Below are 17,153 nucleotides of genomic sequence, written 5' to 3'. Positions count from 1 at the left end.
GATTTAGGGGGGTGGGGGGAGGGAATTGTGATCAGGCCAAGCTTCCTTGTTACACAGACAGCACTGATTTCTATGGCAGCAATCCTTACTGTTTCCCTGCAACAATTAAAATAAATCTGGCTTGACGGGTTTACAGAAAGGGTGAGCAGTTTACAATATCTGATGTGTCTTTTTGTAGATGAATGTTTCAATAATCTTAACACTGCAGGCAATGGAAGATCATATGGTTGTAGAAAGGAAATTTGGGTAAAGAAAATACACAAAGAGCTCTGGAGTCTGGGCAACCCTCAGCTATCCTCATGGTGGTTTACGACAGATGCACTGAAACCCAGAGTCCTTGGTCCTTTGGCTCAGTGTTCCCAACTTCTGAGTCAAAAGCATGGCCAGCAGCAGAGGGTGGCCCATGACTGACAAGGGACCACAGTGCCCTGGGATGGATAATGTGCTGGCACCAGCCCACCACCACTAACTGGTCCCCATCCCCCCCCCCACAGACGTGAGCAGCAACACAACGAAGGGAGAGGTGATGGAGCAACAGGGTGGGGCAAGAGAAGGGAGACAAGCCCCTACTTGCAAGTCTTGTCAGCCAGCTGCCCGCTGCTGGCAATGACTTGCTTCGCCCTGTAAAGGGCCTTTCCTGCTTGTCAGTGAAGGAAGAAGTTGCAGAACTTCAGTCTTTACAGTTGTTTCCCACCAGACACATGGGTTTCTCCCAATTGTTTGGCAAGTGGAGTGGGGAGTTTAGTAATCAGCTGCTATTGCTAGAAACATTGGTCACATCCTCCTTTACCTGCTCCTCCCCTTTTGCTTGCAACTGTTGGGTTAGCCAGTTACAGGCTTTTCATGGTCCAAAAGTTACAGTAAGGAGGGAGCTACATTAGTTTCAATGGACCCCGTTTGCAGCCAGTACCTTGCTTTGGACAGCTGGAGTTTCATGCTTTCAAGTCTGCAAGAGGAATCTGTATATCCCAGGCAGATGTCAGCATTTAATCTGGATGTTTTAACTGTCAGCAGCCACCAGACAATTTTATAAATAGGAATCAGTTGTACAACAGGCTGGCTTGCTTTATTTCTGGTATTTCTACACCACCCCACTACCAGAGTTCTCTAGATGGCTAACTTGCCCATGGTGATTTCTGTCTTCAAGGGAGAGAAACAGACACCCCACAAAACTGAAAAGAGAAGGGACAATAAGGTGCCCCATACTGCGTTTAATGGCAAATGTTCCTTAAGTGTTTGCTGCATCTTTAGAGCCTGTTGAAAGGCTCTGAAAGAGGTAAGGCAAGAGGTCTTTATTATATAGGAAGCCACACCAGGAATACACAGATCACACTTTTAGAGAACCAGTTTATTTACTGCATTGATACAATGCCTTCCTGCCAAGGCACCCACGGTGTTTTACAATTTAATACTAAAATAACTAATAAAAAGTGAAGTTGGTGAAGGGGAAGGGAGAAATCCAACTGGAGCGGGATCTGATGTTAGTTATCTCTGCCTGCTTCCCTCATTCTCTTGATTAAGGGACCTCCTCTTCTGACAACAAGGAAGCAGTAGCTCATTCTGCCAAACACCAAAAGGTTCAACAAGTGTCCTGGAGTCTATAAAAATTAACTCCAAAGAGGGTATACCTAGTCCCCAAGGGTAAACAAATACCCTTAGAAATTGCCATGGGCATGTATTTCTCAACATACATCACTCCAGGAGTTCCTAGTGTTGCACCCATGGGTGCAGTTTCACCCTTGAGGTCTTCCCCAGCACTCATGAAGCCTCTGTCCATCTTGCACCCTCGGTGATGAGGGTGGTTTCCTTTTCCCCCCTTTGAGAAGTAGAAAGAGCAGGAGGAGGAAGGTAGAAGCATGACATTCTTCTGCACTTCCTCCTTCAGTTCTGTGTGCTATTAAAGGCTCAGGTTAATTTTACTGGATCTGACACCCATATCCATTGGAAAACATGCTTCCTGTCTCTTTCCAGGGTAGTGAGGGATAGAAGTGATGGGGGGGGCATGGTACTCACTCAAAAGCCACAATATGTCCATGGGTCTTAAAAGATGGACACGCTCAACATTATTCCTTCTATTAGGATTTTTTAAAGTTGGTGTTGGGGCTCTGAAAAAGATAATGATATTTAGGCTGTTCTTTTCCCAAGATACTAGCTAGTGAGAGTTCAGCTTCAGCAAGTGAAAAACGGATTTAGAAGCAAAAGATAAACAATGCCTGTAAGAAAATTTTATAACTGCTTTGGATTGGAACAGCATATTTTATACATATCCCCTCTCGCAATATATATTTCACACAATAGTCAAGACATTATAGAATTTCCTCCAGTTAAAGATGGGGCAATTTCCATAGCACCAGGCCTGTTTTATGTGTTTGATTAGTAAATAATAATAATAATAATAATAATAATAATAATAATAATAATAATAATTTGTACCCCACCCATCTGACAGGGTTGCCCCAGCCCAGTAAGTATATCATAGCAACACAAAAAAATTTCAATGATCTTGTCACAGAGAATTTAGCAATTCCACAGCTTCTTTATGTACCTGAAATGAAAAAAGATGAAAAGTTCAATAGTGTCTTCCCACCAAGATGCAGCCATACCCACAATACTCTCTTGGTTAGGGATGGATTTCATCTGCCCCCTGGGAAGCAGCAAAGCAGGAAAAGGGAGTTGCGGGGCAAGTGTGTGGTTGAATCACCTTTCTCAGTAAGGACATCAAAAGAGGGGGAAATGTCTCAGCAGAGGTATGCTGAAAAGATTGCCAATGCATTTTCCAACTGCACTCATGCAATTCATGGGGTGCTGTTTCATTTTGAAGCTGGAGGCTTTGAAGGGGCACTTTGTCATTCAGTTGTGCACAGGCATTATTGCATTCTGCTGAAACAGGGATCTTTCAGACATCTTTTTTCACACATCTTTTTTCACAAAGTCTCTGGAGAAAATGAAAGATAACATCTAAGAGGGGTTACTAAGAATTAAATATATTTCCCCCTCTCTATGACAAATATTTTTTACATGTCCTTGATTGTGAAATCTGCCTGCCCAGCTTTCCACTGGTGTAATGCAGGCCTCAGCTCGAAAAAGGGACTTCCATCCCTTCCTTTAGAGCCTAACGTTTTACATTAGTTGGAATTCTGCAGTTCTTGGCTCTGACTTTTATTTTTATAATTGAGCAAATGAATGCCAAAAACATCTTGCTGAAGCCCTACAAGTGAAGACCTGCATTTTGTGTGTATGTGGAAGTTGAGTGCAAAAATACTAACAGCTACATTAGTGATTAGTGAGAGCTCAAGATGACACATTTGCCTTCACTTAGCCTGTGAATCTGTCCCCTTTGCAACGCTTTGTTCTTTTCTTTTTTGGGGAGCTACCCATTTTGGCTTAGTAAGCTTATGCAAAATACATTAGATCTGCCCACTTTCCTCCAATCACTATTACTCATCAAGGACACTGGATTGAAGAGCCAGAGTAGTTGAGCAACCGTTTGTCATCTTTATTTCTATGAACAGAAGATCCTGCCTTAATTTGTAAGGGAACCACTGAGGTAAAGTAGACTGCACTGGCTGAGGAAGACCTGGGTTTAAATCTCCACTTCTCTATGAAACAAAGCAACCTAGATCAGTAAACATTTTAGTGTAACCTCACAGAATTGGAAGAAATGGAAGAAATCTTAATCTGTTCTCTCCTGAGCTCCAGGGAGGAATGACTATATACCACTGTGATAAGAATCATAACTAGACTGTGCGATTTATGGCTTTCTAATCAATTCAAGCTCCCCCCCCCCATGAAAAAAGAAATTTCATCCTCATAGTTTTAAATTCAGCTTGGAAATTTGCTTAAAACTATATGAACATTAGGTCAGTTTAAAAACACTGCTAATACTCCCCATATATACTCTGATGGATTGTTAGCACACTAAAAGGCAAACAATTTGATGACATGTTTATATAGCTTTTTCATTTTGAACACTTATTTCCAAGCACATTCTGAATATACTGCCCTTTGGGGATATATAATAGGAGGAGGTTCAGAGTATGCTGTAACTCACTCTGCAAAAATAGTTGAAAAATACAAGGAGTTTCTTTAGCCAATAGTGACAATGGCCACAATGCTTACCTGCTTATCCTCCTCTGTGTGTGACAGCCGTTCTTTTGCCTTTGATAACCAGAAAAGGGCCATTTTTCTGTTGTTCAACTTCATGTATGTCTTTCCCAAGAAGAGTAAGTTCTTACTATAGAAATTTGGCTCAACTGCACAAAAGTGACAACAGAAAGATTTTTACTATATAATATTGTAGCCAATAACATATTTGAGAACTCTGCAGTGATTTCTGCGTATGCACTTCAGGCAACACTAACATGACCAGTAAGGTTTTTGCTTTGCTGCCTGTTGCATATAAGCTGCACCAGTTAACCAAAATGTACTAAGAAATTTTGCAGATGGTTGGACCAGATGATCCCCGGGGTCAACTTCCAGTTCTAAAATTCTATGATTCTATTATTCTGGGAAAGAAAACACTTTCTTCCTGCTTTACGCCAGAAATAGTCAATTTCTACTTTCTCTCTAAACCGAAAGTAAAAATTATTGACTTGTATTCAATGCAGTACTAAGCAAGAGCCCTGTGGGCACAAGGATTTACACCTGATCAATGGAACTTCCCCCAAATCTGTTTTGGAGGGTTGGGGAACACCCAGAACAGATTTAGGGTGTATGGGGGGGTCAAAGTTGAGAAAGGGTCAGGGCCTCCTATCTGTCCATCACCTGACATCATAGTGACCTCAGGCAATGTTTCCCAAAGTGGACTTTCAAGCAGCCCTCTGTAAACATCCATTCATGGGGCTTTCGGACACCCCTCCCACATTTCCATACTCCCACTTACCCCAATGTGGTGGGGGAGGGGAGTCATTTGGAAGACTTGAGTAAGGTATGATCCCACCACCCAGCAGCTGATGGGCAAATGGAAGTGTGCCTCACTCAATCAAAGAAACAACCAGGAGCTTGAAGCTCCCAGTGGTTCTTTTGACATCAGGTGTTTGGCAGATTGGAGTGGCTTTCTGAAACTGGCCTCTTAAGGCCAAACAGGAGGGTCTGGAGGGTCCACAGATCCCTACCTCCTTCCATAAGGAATTAAAGATTGCTGTCAGAAAGTTATGTTTGTGTTTCCTCCCTGTACAAGCGGTGTATCTACTTACAGAAAAAGATATATGGAACTTTACAGAGATGTTTCAATACAGAGTTAAAGGCGAGGCCATAATATTTTTAGCAGGCTTTTACAAATGAGTCTTGGATATGGGGCTGATCCAAGTAATTCGTGTAGGATGTTTGCATGTTTATTGCTGTGAAATATTACATGTTATCTCGTTTCCTGCACCATTTGGAAATGGCTAGGAAAACCCACCCCAAGTTTTCCATTTGAGAACTAATGGGATCCTATGATGTGGGAAAAGTGAAGAGAACACATATAACCTAGATCCTTGTTTCAGCTTCTAGAGAAGGCCAAATGAAGTCCTCCATCCAGGTTTAATGTCTCAAATATTTCTGAGGTTAGTTATGAATAGTAGAGCCTTTTACACTTCTTCCTGACAAGGTTCTACTTGTGCTTTGGTTTTCAATTTTAACAGTCCACGCACAAAGGATATCACGTACTCTATAGTGCTACGTAACTTACCATCTTCAGCCTTCTGGAAGTAACGTAAAGCCTGCAAAATATTGGTATTAAAGTTAGAGTATGGCTGAAAAATAACCAGAAATAATCAAAATCCCTCTAGCAGTAGGCTAAAATATTCCAGGGAATAGCCCCCTGTGCAAAGTAATTGCTATGTTTACGAATCCATTCTATGAAATGGGTGTGCGCTTCAAGTGTCCACCCCCCCAATTATACATTTTTAGAAGAACATATTTATTTACGAAGTATAGTTTTAACCAGATGTGGGGAACCTGTGGCCTCCGTGTGATGCTGGACTCTGGCTCTGACTGGCCCCAGCCAGCAAAGCCAATTGTTAGGGGAGAAGAGAACTGTAGTTCAACAACACATGAAGAACAGCAGACGCCTTCCCAATTTGTTTTGTTAAACAGCTGTCATGAATATAGTTACATTTATTTTTCAAAATCTCTGGTTCTGTCAGATCATTATGCTCATGTTTATCGCACGGCAACCTTACAGTTTAAGATGAGTGCAACCTTCCACACCCTTTTCATTCTATGCTTTAATTATAATACAGTAACCAAGAAAAATCCATGCATAGCCTGTTGGGGTACCATACCTCTTCATAGGTGGAGCTGGGTGGCGTTGAGAATAAAGCTGCAGCTATTTTGCTCTGATACCATGGCATGTCAGCAAACGTATAACACCTACAAGAAATGCAAAAGGACGTTGTATGTATACTTTACACCTTGACATTTTGTATGCATGTCTGGAGAATGTTTTCATTCACTTTTAGGTCAACGGAACTATACGACCAACAGAGAACATCACAACACATTGGTTGACTCAACCTCCTACAAGAATAAAAGTTATAAATGATCTCAAATGTCTGTATTGGTTCACTTCAGTAAAACATTCCATAAAGACTCTCCTCCTGGAAGAGAGGGGAGTGGTTGTGGGCGGGAGCGTTAGCCCCCTGCCTACAACTCACCTGCCTGGCGCCCACGCCTAAATGCTGCGGTGCCAGCCCCTCCTCGGCCTCACTCTTCGGTTAGGCATTGGAATAATGTGTTGTGGTGTGTCGAAGGGCTAGGTGTGGCCATCACCTATGCCTTCAATTTTTGGGTATTCCGTTAAAGGAATCTGGCGGTCGTGTATTCTGTCCGATGTTGAGGCTCTTCAGGTCTCTCCCATTTCTGGGTTTCTGGAGGCACACATAGGTGTGGTTGCAAGTGATCTGAATGCACCTAAGGGGGGGGGGTGCCTGTAATTCTCGGTCAGACTGCTTCAAAATGTTTCTGGACACCCATGCCTTCTCAGCAAGCATCAGAAGAAAAAAGAAGAAAGGCAAAAGCTCCCAATCTTGCCCCCTTTCAAGGATTTGATCAAAATGGCCACATGGCCATATTAATGTCTTTCAGGGCAGCAATAGGCAGGGTTTGTTGAGGGCCTAACAGGGAAGTGTACGCTAATGAGTTTTCAATTTCTTATGCTAATGAACAGAAATACTGAGCCACTTATAACCATTAAGCAGAGCAGGAAGGAGGTAATTCTCCTAAGAGGATGACCAGGAACTTGGGAAATCGCCAAAAGCAATTTAGGTCTCTCAACAGGATTAGACAGCGTGTGGCAAATAAAAATGTGAGTAAGGAAAAAGAGTTTTGTATGCAGTCTGACCAAAAAAATCAAAGCAATCCATGTAAGAAGCAGAACACAGCACGTTTCCTGAGACTCCAAAATGGGCATGTTGCTCTTTTGAAAGTGGAAACTGAGCTGTGTTTGAGATGGTACCCAAAACGTCTTGGAAAATGTTTTGGTTGCTGTTAATTTTCCCATAGTATTTATCTGTGTATTATTTTGAATACATTATTAAGCTTTCTATTTTCATTCTAAACTATCTAGCTACAGAATTCCACAGGGGCCCAAATAGTAATGATGGGTGGAAATAGACTTCTGTTTCCATCTAGAATACTAATAATGCTTTGCAATGCCTTATTGCAAACTTGTCTATATCGGCACGGTTGCCAATACAAACTTGGTTCAGTGTAAGAGGGCGTTTTATATAATGCTGTTTATAAGCCAGTGCCAAGAGAATCAGGTGGAATTTGCAAAGTTTCTGTCCAAACATTTTGTATTTTATTAACAGCGGTGGCACAAGTATGATTTTGCTTAAAAATCTTACCAAATGCCCATAAGATGAAGTGATGTAGCATCCTTTGGATTCAGTTCTATCGCTTTCTGTCAAGGAAAGGCAACAAATGAAAGCCTATCAGGTATTTTTTTAACACTAACCCCATAGCCTCTATTGCTCCCACAATCACCCTTCCAACCTGCAGCAATGCCTAGATGATGTTCCTGAACCTTTTGCCTGTCTGAAGAAAACACTGCATTCTGGTGAAAGGAAATATCTTATTTGTTCAATAATATTTAACCTATTACACCTTTGCGGTAGATCAATTATTAAATACATATATTATTAAGACTGCTTTGAGTTAGGCCTATTATTATTCCTCCACCAAACACTGCTCTTTAAAGGGGCACTATTCACATTTAAAGCTTAAATTTAAGTCCATTTGCTGTAGTAATCCTGAGGAATATATGGCCTCAAACACATTCACATCCTTTTCAAAAAAGCATTCTAGATGCTCAGTCTCTTTCTCACACATTTATTGAAGCTTTAAAGGTCTTTGTTTAAACATGAAAGTTTAAAATGGCATGTACCGTATTTTTCGCCCTATAGGACGCACTTTTCCCCTCCAAAAATGAAGGGGAAATCTGGGTGCGTCCTATGGGGCGAATGCAGGTTTCTCGCTCTCCAGGCTTCAGGAACACATCCGCAGCCTAGGCAGCCCTACGGGAGGTCCGGCAGGGATGTCTAGGCTGCGGATAGCAACCTGCTGCTGGGCGCGAGGGGGGCCCTGAAGCAGAGCGCCCCCCGCGCCAGGCAGACATCCGCAGCGTGGGGAGCCTTGCAGGAGTTCCCCGCAAGGCTCCCCACGCTGCAGATAGCAGCCTGCCGCCCCGCAGGGGGGGGGCGCCCTGATGCAGAGTGCCCCTCGTGCGGGGCAGACATCGGCCAGCCCCACAAGCTCGGGGGACAGCAGGGAGGCGCAGCGCCGCCATCCCACTGTTCCTCGACCTGGTTCTGTTTCCCCGACCTGCTTTTGGGGGGGAAATAAAGGGAATTTTTTCCCCCTTTATTTCCCCCCAAAAAAACTAGGTGCGTCCTATGGGACGGAGCATTCTATGGGACGAAAAATACGGTATGCCTGGTCCTTAAATTCACTTTTGTAAAATGTGTCGAACTAGGTCCCTGTGTTAGAGCAAATAACAATCTCTCCTTTGTGCTGTGTTTAATTCTGGAAACATTTCTGATAAATAGTTGGAAGCTAGCGCTACTATGTATGTATGTATCTATCTATCTGTCTATCTATCTGTCTATCTATATGCCAAACACTGAGCAAACAGACACAAGACAGGAAACTTAATTTTATATACCTGGAAGTGTTCTTTGATAACAAAAGCATTGGTGATTTTTTTCTTTATTCCTTCATAATCTCCCACATCACTGAGGCAGATTGCATACCACTAAATATAAAGAAGAAGTACATAATTGAACTTAGGAGTACTGAGATTTTAGTGATTTTAAAATATGCAATTGCTATTATTCTGCATGTTAGGAAATACAAATTCTCCATCAGTTTTTTAAATAATATATGAAAAGATTTAGTTCAATAATTCTGCTATGATTTAAATCACCAGTCAGTTATTTTCAAGAGGATGAGTTTTCCCACAGTTACTGCTGTTGGGTTTCTAGAAATTTAATCTTAACAAAGTTCAAATTAACTGAAATAGGCCCATTTCCATCACTTATAATTTTATTTATTTTGAAAAATCTACAGAAATTTTAGCCATTCCCCTTTCTATTACTATATGGCTGGGAGCAAATGCTTATTATATTGTTCTGTCTAGTTTACTATCAAGGAACAATTGGGAGGGATCTCATCTGGGGAGGACTGGGACCTTGGAGAAAACCTCAATATACCTGAAGAGCCATTAAGCAGCCAATTCACCCTACCACATAACTCTAGATCCAGACTTACACACACACACACACACACACACAGAGAGAGAGAGAGAGAGAGAGAGAGAGAGAGAGAGAGAGACCCCCTATGGGAGATACTGAACTGGCAAAGGAGCACTCGTCTGGCTGAAAACAAACTTGAGAACCAGAGGTCCATTCAGAAAGAGGGGTCTACTAAAGAGGAAGAGCCACCAGATGTATCCTGTAGCCCAGATGATGACCAGGAACAACCAAATTGGCTGTTTTAGCAAAAACAACAAGAAAAAACACACAACCCTCTCAGTCTCTGCCTGGCCTTTGTGAGAAAAACAACTGCCTCTCCAGAGCTGCCCTATTTCCAGTTCTTATCTATGTTTTCTTGGAGTCTATTTGTCTACAGTAATAGCTATTGCATTTGATCCTGAGTGGATCCACCTCCGGTCAGGGGTTGCCTTTGCAGGATCTACACTGCCACACCCTCGCTTTAGTCTTGGAGCCCAGTAAATGGAGTGAGCCACACTTACCTTGTGCACACTGAAACATGATTTCTCTTTCTCGAGTGCTTTTGTGGCATAATCAAGAGCCTCGTAGATCAGCTGTTTCTTTTTTTCTGCCGAAGTTTGACTAAGCTGAGCCACGTCCCGTGATGCTCGTGCCAGGCGCCACAACAGTTGTGCATTCTCACTAGTTAAAAGGAAACACAACAGGATGCACTGATCATTACCAGGCCAGGGTTAATAACCAACGAAGAAACATAACTATAATTAGATCAGGGATGCTGTGGGCTCATAACCTATTTCCCCTCATGTGCGAATTCCCCAGCCCTGAACCACCACTTTTACTTTCAGAGCTGGCCAAGGTGCAATTAATAATTTTCTCCACCAATTATGACACTAAGCACATTTAGTTCCATATGCAACCACAGTTAGACTCGGTTTGTATACTGCCATTTGAGTGACTCATGGTTAGCAAAAGCAGCAATATGTAGATAGTCTGCATGGCACACGAACCCTAATGTTGGCTTAGAAAGGCTGAAAATCTACAAGTTCCCAGAAAGGAGCATCCAGCTGCTTTGCTCTTCCCTGGGTCCTTTTTGCCATGCTGCTGTAGTTTAGCTTTCACTAGGAGCATGCTGAGTCAAAAACAAACCTGGACTGCAGCTCATGGTTAGTGAGGAAAGGGCCGAAATGTGAGCCCCAGTTTGGATGACTTGCAAGGCCAAATCCTGGCTTAGCAAAAAGGATCAAGGACAAACAAAGTGGCTGCTAGCTTCTCTCCAGGAGCCCACATGTGTGCATGGTCTTGTTAAGACAAGATTTGGCTTAGTGTGTCATGTGTACCAGGCCACTGATGTACTGCTGTACATCAATCAAACTGCTCATATAGTTTTGGACCATGAATAGCAGCAGAAGACAACCTATACGGGCAGTATTCTACTAATATGTCCCATCAGCATAAACATGTTTGCCTGCGCAATGTGGAGGGGAGGAGAGGGGAAGAATGTTCTGTTGCACTAGCAGAAATTCTTGCGCTGATGGAACAATTACCTTACCACTACACTGGACTCCACTCTATGATCCAAAATAAGGTTTTGATAACACTGCTTGAAGTAGAGTCTTTCAATTAAAACTAAAAGCTATTAAAACAAGCAGCTTCATAATAGCAAATTTCTCCCTGAAAAGAACTGCAATAATTTCTCAAATGCTTTCATATCTCTCCTTTTTTCTCACAGCACTTTAGAGTTTTGGTGGGGAATTTTTACCTTATTGTTACGAGGTTGCGCTCGGTGGGTTTTTCCTTTCTCATGAAACATTTCTCAATTGATCTTCAACCTCTACAACTGCCTACACTTCCTGATATGAAAAAGCCCTGAGCTAAAATCAAAGCATGGGAAATTAGGGAGGCTGGCTACCAAGCACATAAAACACTGTGAATTGCTGATTTTGTCTTTAAGTGAAGTTCTACCTTAAATAAATAAAAAATAAACACCCCATACAGATTCTTTTAACAGTAAAACAAGTCTTCAAAGTAAGCACAAAAAGCAACAATAAGCACCCCCTCTATGTTTACAGGAAAGTTCAAATGAAGATGTGTGGTTTTCCCCCCCAGGAAATGTGGACACCCCAGGAAGACTGCAGAGAGCAGACAACTGAAAGATGATTTGAGAAATGAAATGGCCACCTTGAAAGTAAGATAAATACAACAAAAACCTTGCATCCCACATTATATTTTTCCTAAAATCTCTTTTCACAATTTTAATGCAATATATTCTCTCATTAATTGATAAAAGAATGGCTGATACAGCACTACTTTTCTCAGCCCAGTCCTAAATACCACCTGCCACGGGGATGTTCTTGCCCTCTATTACAGAGTTGTTGGAAGAATACCGTATTTTTCGCTCTATAAGACGCACCAGACCATAAGACGCACCTAGTTTTCGGAGGAGGAAAACAAGAAAAAAAATATTCTGAATCCCAGAAGCCAGAACAGCAAGAGAGATCGCTGCGCAGCCTGCATTCGCTCCATAAGACACACACACATTTCCCCTTACTTTTTAGGAGGGAAAAAGTGAGTCTTATAGTGCAAAAAATACGGTAACTAAGAAGTCGTGCAGCATTTCAAATACTTTTGACATGCTGACTGTTAAGTCTTATCACAATAGTACTACCTTGGTATTCTTGTCTTCATATAGGAGATGAGACTGCATGTGTTGGGGACTGGAGATTCATGTTACAGAGGGGAATTGGGAGAATTGAATTTCCTCCCGCCAGATGCAGTGATGGTCATCAATTTGGATGGCTTAATGAGATTATTAAGACAAGTTCACAGAAGACAAGGCTATCAATGGCTACTAGCCATGATTACTGTGTTCTACCTCCACTGTCAGAGGCAATATGCCTCTGAATACCAGTTGTTAGGAATTACAAATGGAGAAAGTGCTGCTTGTAGACATCCATACACATCTGACTGGCTATTGTGAGAACAGGATGTTGGAGTATGATTAGATTCTTAAACAAAATGATACCCATGGCTGCCCTAAATTTGACCAGTCAAGTACAGTGGTGCCCCGCAAGATGAATGCCTCGCAAGACGGAAAACTCGCTAGATGAAAGGGTTTTCCGTTTTTGAGCTGCTTCGCAAGACGAATTTCCCTATGGGCTTGCTTCGCAAGACGAAAACGTCTTGCAAGTTTGTTTCCTTTTTCTTAACACCGTTAATACAGTTGCGACTTGACTTCGAGGAGCAACTCATAGAACGCAGTGTACATAGTAGCCTTTTTTGAGGTTTTTAAAGACTTTGGTGATTTTGAAGCTTTTCCAAAACTTCTTTTGCAGCCATTTGGTAAGTTAAGCTTTTAAAACTTTTTTGGGGGGTTTTGGATTTTGGGTTGGGGTGTTTGGAATTCAAGGACTTGGTGTTGGGAAGGGGTTTGCAAGAATCTGGAAGCTTGTGGGTTTTTTTCTGCATTTTTATGATTTTCTGTGACCATTGGGCCACTCTGCTGTTTTTTTAAAAAAATTCTGGGTTTGAATTTTGAAATGCTCTTTATAGTATGTGTGACTTTAAAGAGCACTTAATAAACTCTTGTTGTACCAAATGTGGCTTTGTTTGGACTTTTTTTGACCATAGGAACGCATTAATTGATTTTCAATGCATTCCTATGGGAAACCGTGCTTCGCAAGACGAAAAATTCGCTAGACGAAAAAATTCGCGGAACGAATTAATTTCATCTTGCGAGGCACCACTGTATCTCCTTTAAGAATTATCTCCCCCGTCCCATTATGTTCTGCCCCACAGAAATCGCTGTCCTCATAAAAAGTGGCAGGTGCGACCAGAGTACAGAGGGAGTCTGCTACAATCACTTACCTGTTTTTGTATTGTTCCAGCAACTGGTAGAGCTTTTCGGTTTCCCCACTCCCATATAGGTAGTCTGCTTGATCTAGGACTTCATTAACTTAAGGTTGGTTAAAACAGAAAAAAGTGTGACTATGCTATTCCATCTTGCATGTATAAATAGCTCTAAGAGAAGAACAATTCAGCTAAAGTTAAGTAGCACTATGTCTATTTCTTGCACAGTGAAGAACTATTACTAAGTGCCACACTAACTATGTTATGCAAATAATATTGGTTTCTTTCCAGTAACAAACTGACAGGAACAAGATTTGCATATCAACAGGGAGTTGCCTGTTTTATTTACTTGTGTTTTTTTTTTGGAAGGGAGAGGGCATTTTGTCTATCTCTTTTTTGAATGGGTGTTCTTTTGGAATGCTACCAAGTTTTTTGTATTGCTTGTTTTGTATTTGTGTGGGTTCTCTCTCCCGCTCTGTGTGTGTCTGTGTGCAAAGCGTGCCTACTTCTGTTACTAGTGTTTTGCTTGTTTTGGGTGTGTCTGTGGGTGTTTTGTCTGTTTGGGGCTTATTTCTGAGCAACACCAGTTTTTCTTCTTCGAAATTGTCATTTTTAGGGTGCTCACAATAGTACAGGACTTCTGCATACTGCTAATCATTATTTACTGGCACAAAAGCCAGGGGAGTTGGAGAGAACAAAAGCAACTGAGATATTGTTATTATTTAGTCCATTTGTTTGTCACTTTTTATGAAGAAAAATACAACAAATACACTTCGAGTGAACAAAGTGTACCAGAAAGGAAGTATGACAGATGTCTAAATATGAAGGTGTTTAATGACATAAACTGTATTCATAAATGTACAATAATATGGAGCAAACTGTTTGTAAAGACAAATACAATATACACTGAGTTAGATCCGGAGAATAACATGAAGAAGAGGGCGGGTAAAAGTTGACTTTCCTACCCCTTCCCTGCTCATGGAAAGTGCCTCTGCCCTTCCCCCTCAATGCCCAACCCATTGAGAAGAGGTCCCTAAGCTTTTTCAGGGGCTGCCAGGAGGAGGAGGGGTGTGAAAGTCAATTGCTGCCAGCAGCCTTCTGCAGGTCTCTCTCTGGATCATAATTCATAGGTTTTTCATTTTTAAAAAATAAAGCATTGCAAGTTATATCACTATTATTACAGAACATCCTGTTATCTAAATATACAAAAAAGCAAGGACTACAGCAATGGAGATAATTCTGCTAAACAAGACCTTCTGGCTGAGCTTACTGAGCATCATCATCATCATGCTAACTAAGGCTCCTTTTGCTGACTTCATTTAAGTCTGTTATTACCCGACTTCTTTGGACTGTTAAGTTTCTGAGAGCTTTCAAAGGGTCAAAAAGCACACTGCAACCATAGTGGCATAAATATCTGATAGCTTAATTTCCATTTTGCTAAAGCAACTGATCATAGTCTTCATTATATTTCACTTACATCTTTGGAAAAAACAAATACAAGACAGGAGTTTAGAAAAAGGATCCTCTGGCAACTAGTTTTACAACTGCCCAGTACAATGCACAAGCAACGCTAAGCCAAACTATGGCTAAAAATGAGCATGCAAGTATGTGTATACCCACAGTAAAAATTGGTACTTCACTCCACTGCAAGCCAGGCTGCTGCTGCACTAACCCAGAGCTAACCCATGGTCTGGTATAGCATCATGTTCGAAGCCATGTGATTTGTCTTGTTCCATGAGCTGTAGGCATGTTTTTTTCTTGGCTTACCACTTGCGGTTTGGTGGGGGAGGGGACACAAGTCAGAAGCTCATGCTCAGACATAACATTAAGCCAAACAGGTCTTAGCTCTGGGTAGCATAGCAAACGCAGGGCTAGGGAAGGAACAACTTCATATTTAGCAATGATTTGCTTTAGTGTTTTGTAAAAAGCAGGCCTCTGAATTCCTCAGCTTACCTTTGACATCAGCATGAACCACACTAGAGTGAGAGATTAGTATGTACGCTTCATAACCCAAGTAGGACAGCGCTGAGAAGGCAACTCCTCTTCTAAAAAATCTGGACTGTTCCAGCACCTAACAAGAGAGAGACAAAGGCTACAATCCTAACCATATTTAGTTGCAACTTGAAAAGAAACATTGCATCTACTTAAATTAGACTGGGCTGTATGCATGCAAACGAAGTTCTGCAAGTTCGGAAGGGACTCTCATTTTACAAAGCTTTCAATTATGCTTATTACCCAGTACAGTACTAAAAGATGGCTGTGAAGCTACTTCTGTGAGTCCAAGGATATATGTGCAGTGCAATCTTAGGAATGCTTACTCGGAAGTAAGTACCACTGTGGCTCATTCCCAGGGACGCGTGAACAGAATTTCATGTTTAGGCTTTGTCGATGTAACAAAAAACTTCTTTGTACATCTGAATCCAACCAGGCATTAATCATAACCAGAAACATGATTTGAAGTTGGGTTTTGTATCTTGGATTGTGCTACTACTTGGTGTCCAAACTTGGTGTCCTTGTTTACTTCTAGCTTGTTGCGTCCCCACCATCACAGCCTTCCTAGTTATAGAGACATGAGGGATGATGCCCCCAAAATTAAACCACTTGGGTGTCTAAGAGACTTTTGTTGGCCCTTTCTCAGACCTCTCCCAATTTTCTGTCTACCTAGGAACAGGCTCCTTTTCCTGCGCAGCTGTTGGCTAACAAGCCCTCCCTCTCTAGTTCAGCCAACTACCTCCACAACAGTATTGCAAGGAGGGAAAATTAAAAGCAGCATGGATAACTAGAATATAGAAATATCAAATATCAAAATATAAATGAGCATGTTGAAAGCAAACCTGTGATCTTAGCAGCTACGTGCAATATGTTTAACAGATTTAACTGGGCCATGCTGCGACCTGCCTGTTTCCTTTTCATATTCAAAAGAACTGTTTTTATGTGAACACATGTTCTTCAGCTTCTTCACCATTAAAGTGAACATTACCAACTCCATACGTCTCTAGTGCTCTTATTCAGAAGAAACCAAACTCAGTTTGCGCTGCCGCTGGAATCGGAGAATTGCAGAGTTGGAAGGGACCCGGAGGGTCAAACTAATCCAACCCCCCGCAATGCAGGAATCTCAGCTAAAGCATCCAGAGACTTCCCTAGCCGAGGAGCGCTCAACTGTACTTGTCACAGCCCGCCCTCAAAGATATAGTGGGGAAAGTAGAAAGGGATAAAATAAGGCGAAGGAAAAGGGGGGTGTTGGAGAGTAAACCTTTACTCTAAAGCCGAATTTTCCACCGAGAAGTTTTTTGGGGTTTTTTTGCAAAGCCGCCGACCCAGAACACACTTTAAAGGAGACATTGGAGGGAGGGGAGCAGGGGGAGAAAGCTAAGGGTGAGCGCACGTCGGAGCGCAACCGCACCTCACTTCCCCCTCCTCTTCGCCCCGAAGCGACTTGGCGCCGCCAGCCGAGTCTCGCCTTCGGAGTCCCCCAGAGGAGCTGCGTCCTCACCGCGCAGCCTCCTCGGCGCAAAAGCCGCGCCGCAGACGCCATAGCGGAAGCCTCTTCCCCTACTCCCCCCTCCCCCCACCAGGCTTCCACCCGCGCCGGAA

General features: G+C 42.2%; 1 protein-coding gene across 3 annotated transcripts; it reads right to left on the bottom strand.

The window, feature by feature from the left end:
* Positions 1-1,330: 1,330 nt before the first annotated feature.
* On the bottom strand, positions 1,331-17,094 carry RMDN1 (regulator of microtubule dynamics 1; the record flags this gene model as incomplete). 3 transcript variants are annotated; one of them, XR_014529212.1, is made up of 11 exons in its annotated part: positions 1,331-2,397; positions 2,428-2,545; positions 4,120-4,253; positions 5,672-5,702; positions 6,267-6,354; positions 7,830-7,885; positions 9,146-9,235; positions 10,235-10,394; positions 13,578-13,665; positions 15,513-15,630; positions 16,963-17,094. XR_014529212.1 is itself a non-coding variant. In XM_083517397.1 (10 exons), 10 exons carry the CDS (start codon positions 17,092-17,094, stop codon positions 2,507-2,509), a joined length of 936 nt encoding a protein of 311 aa, XP_083373523.1. In that variant the 3' UTR covers positions 1,331-2,506. The 3 variants fall into 3 exon arrangements, 1 of the variants encoding a protein (XP_083373523.1); XR_014529213.1 differs by having other exon boundaries at positions 1,331-2,394; XM_083517397.1 differs by having other exon boundaries at positions 1,331-2,545.
* Positions 17,095-17,153: the final 59 nt, after the last annotated feature.

Source organism: Podarcis liolepis, assembly GCF_965112155.1.
Source record: "Podarcis liolepis genome assembly, chromosome: 8".
Lineage (NCBI taxonomy): Eukaryota > Metazoa > Chordata > Lepidosauria > Squamata > Lacertidae > Podarcis > Podarcis liolepis.
This window is presented reverse-complemented; position numbering and strand designations above follow the sequence as displayed.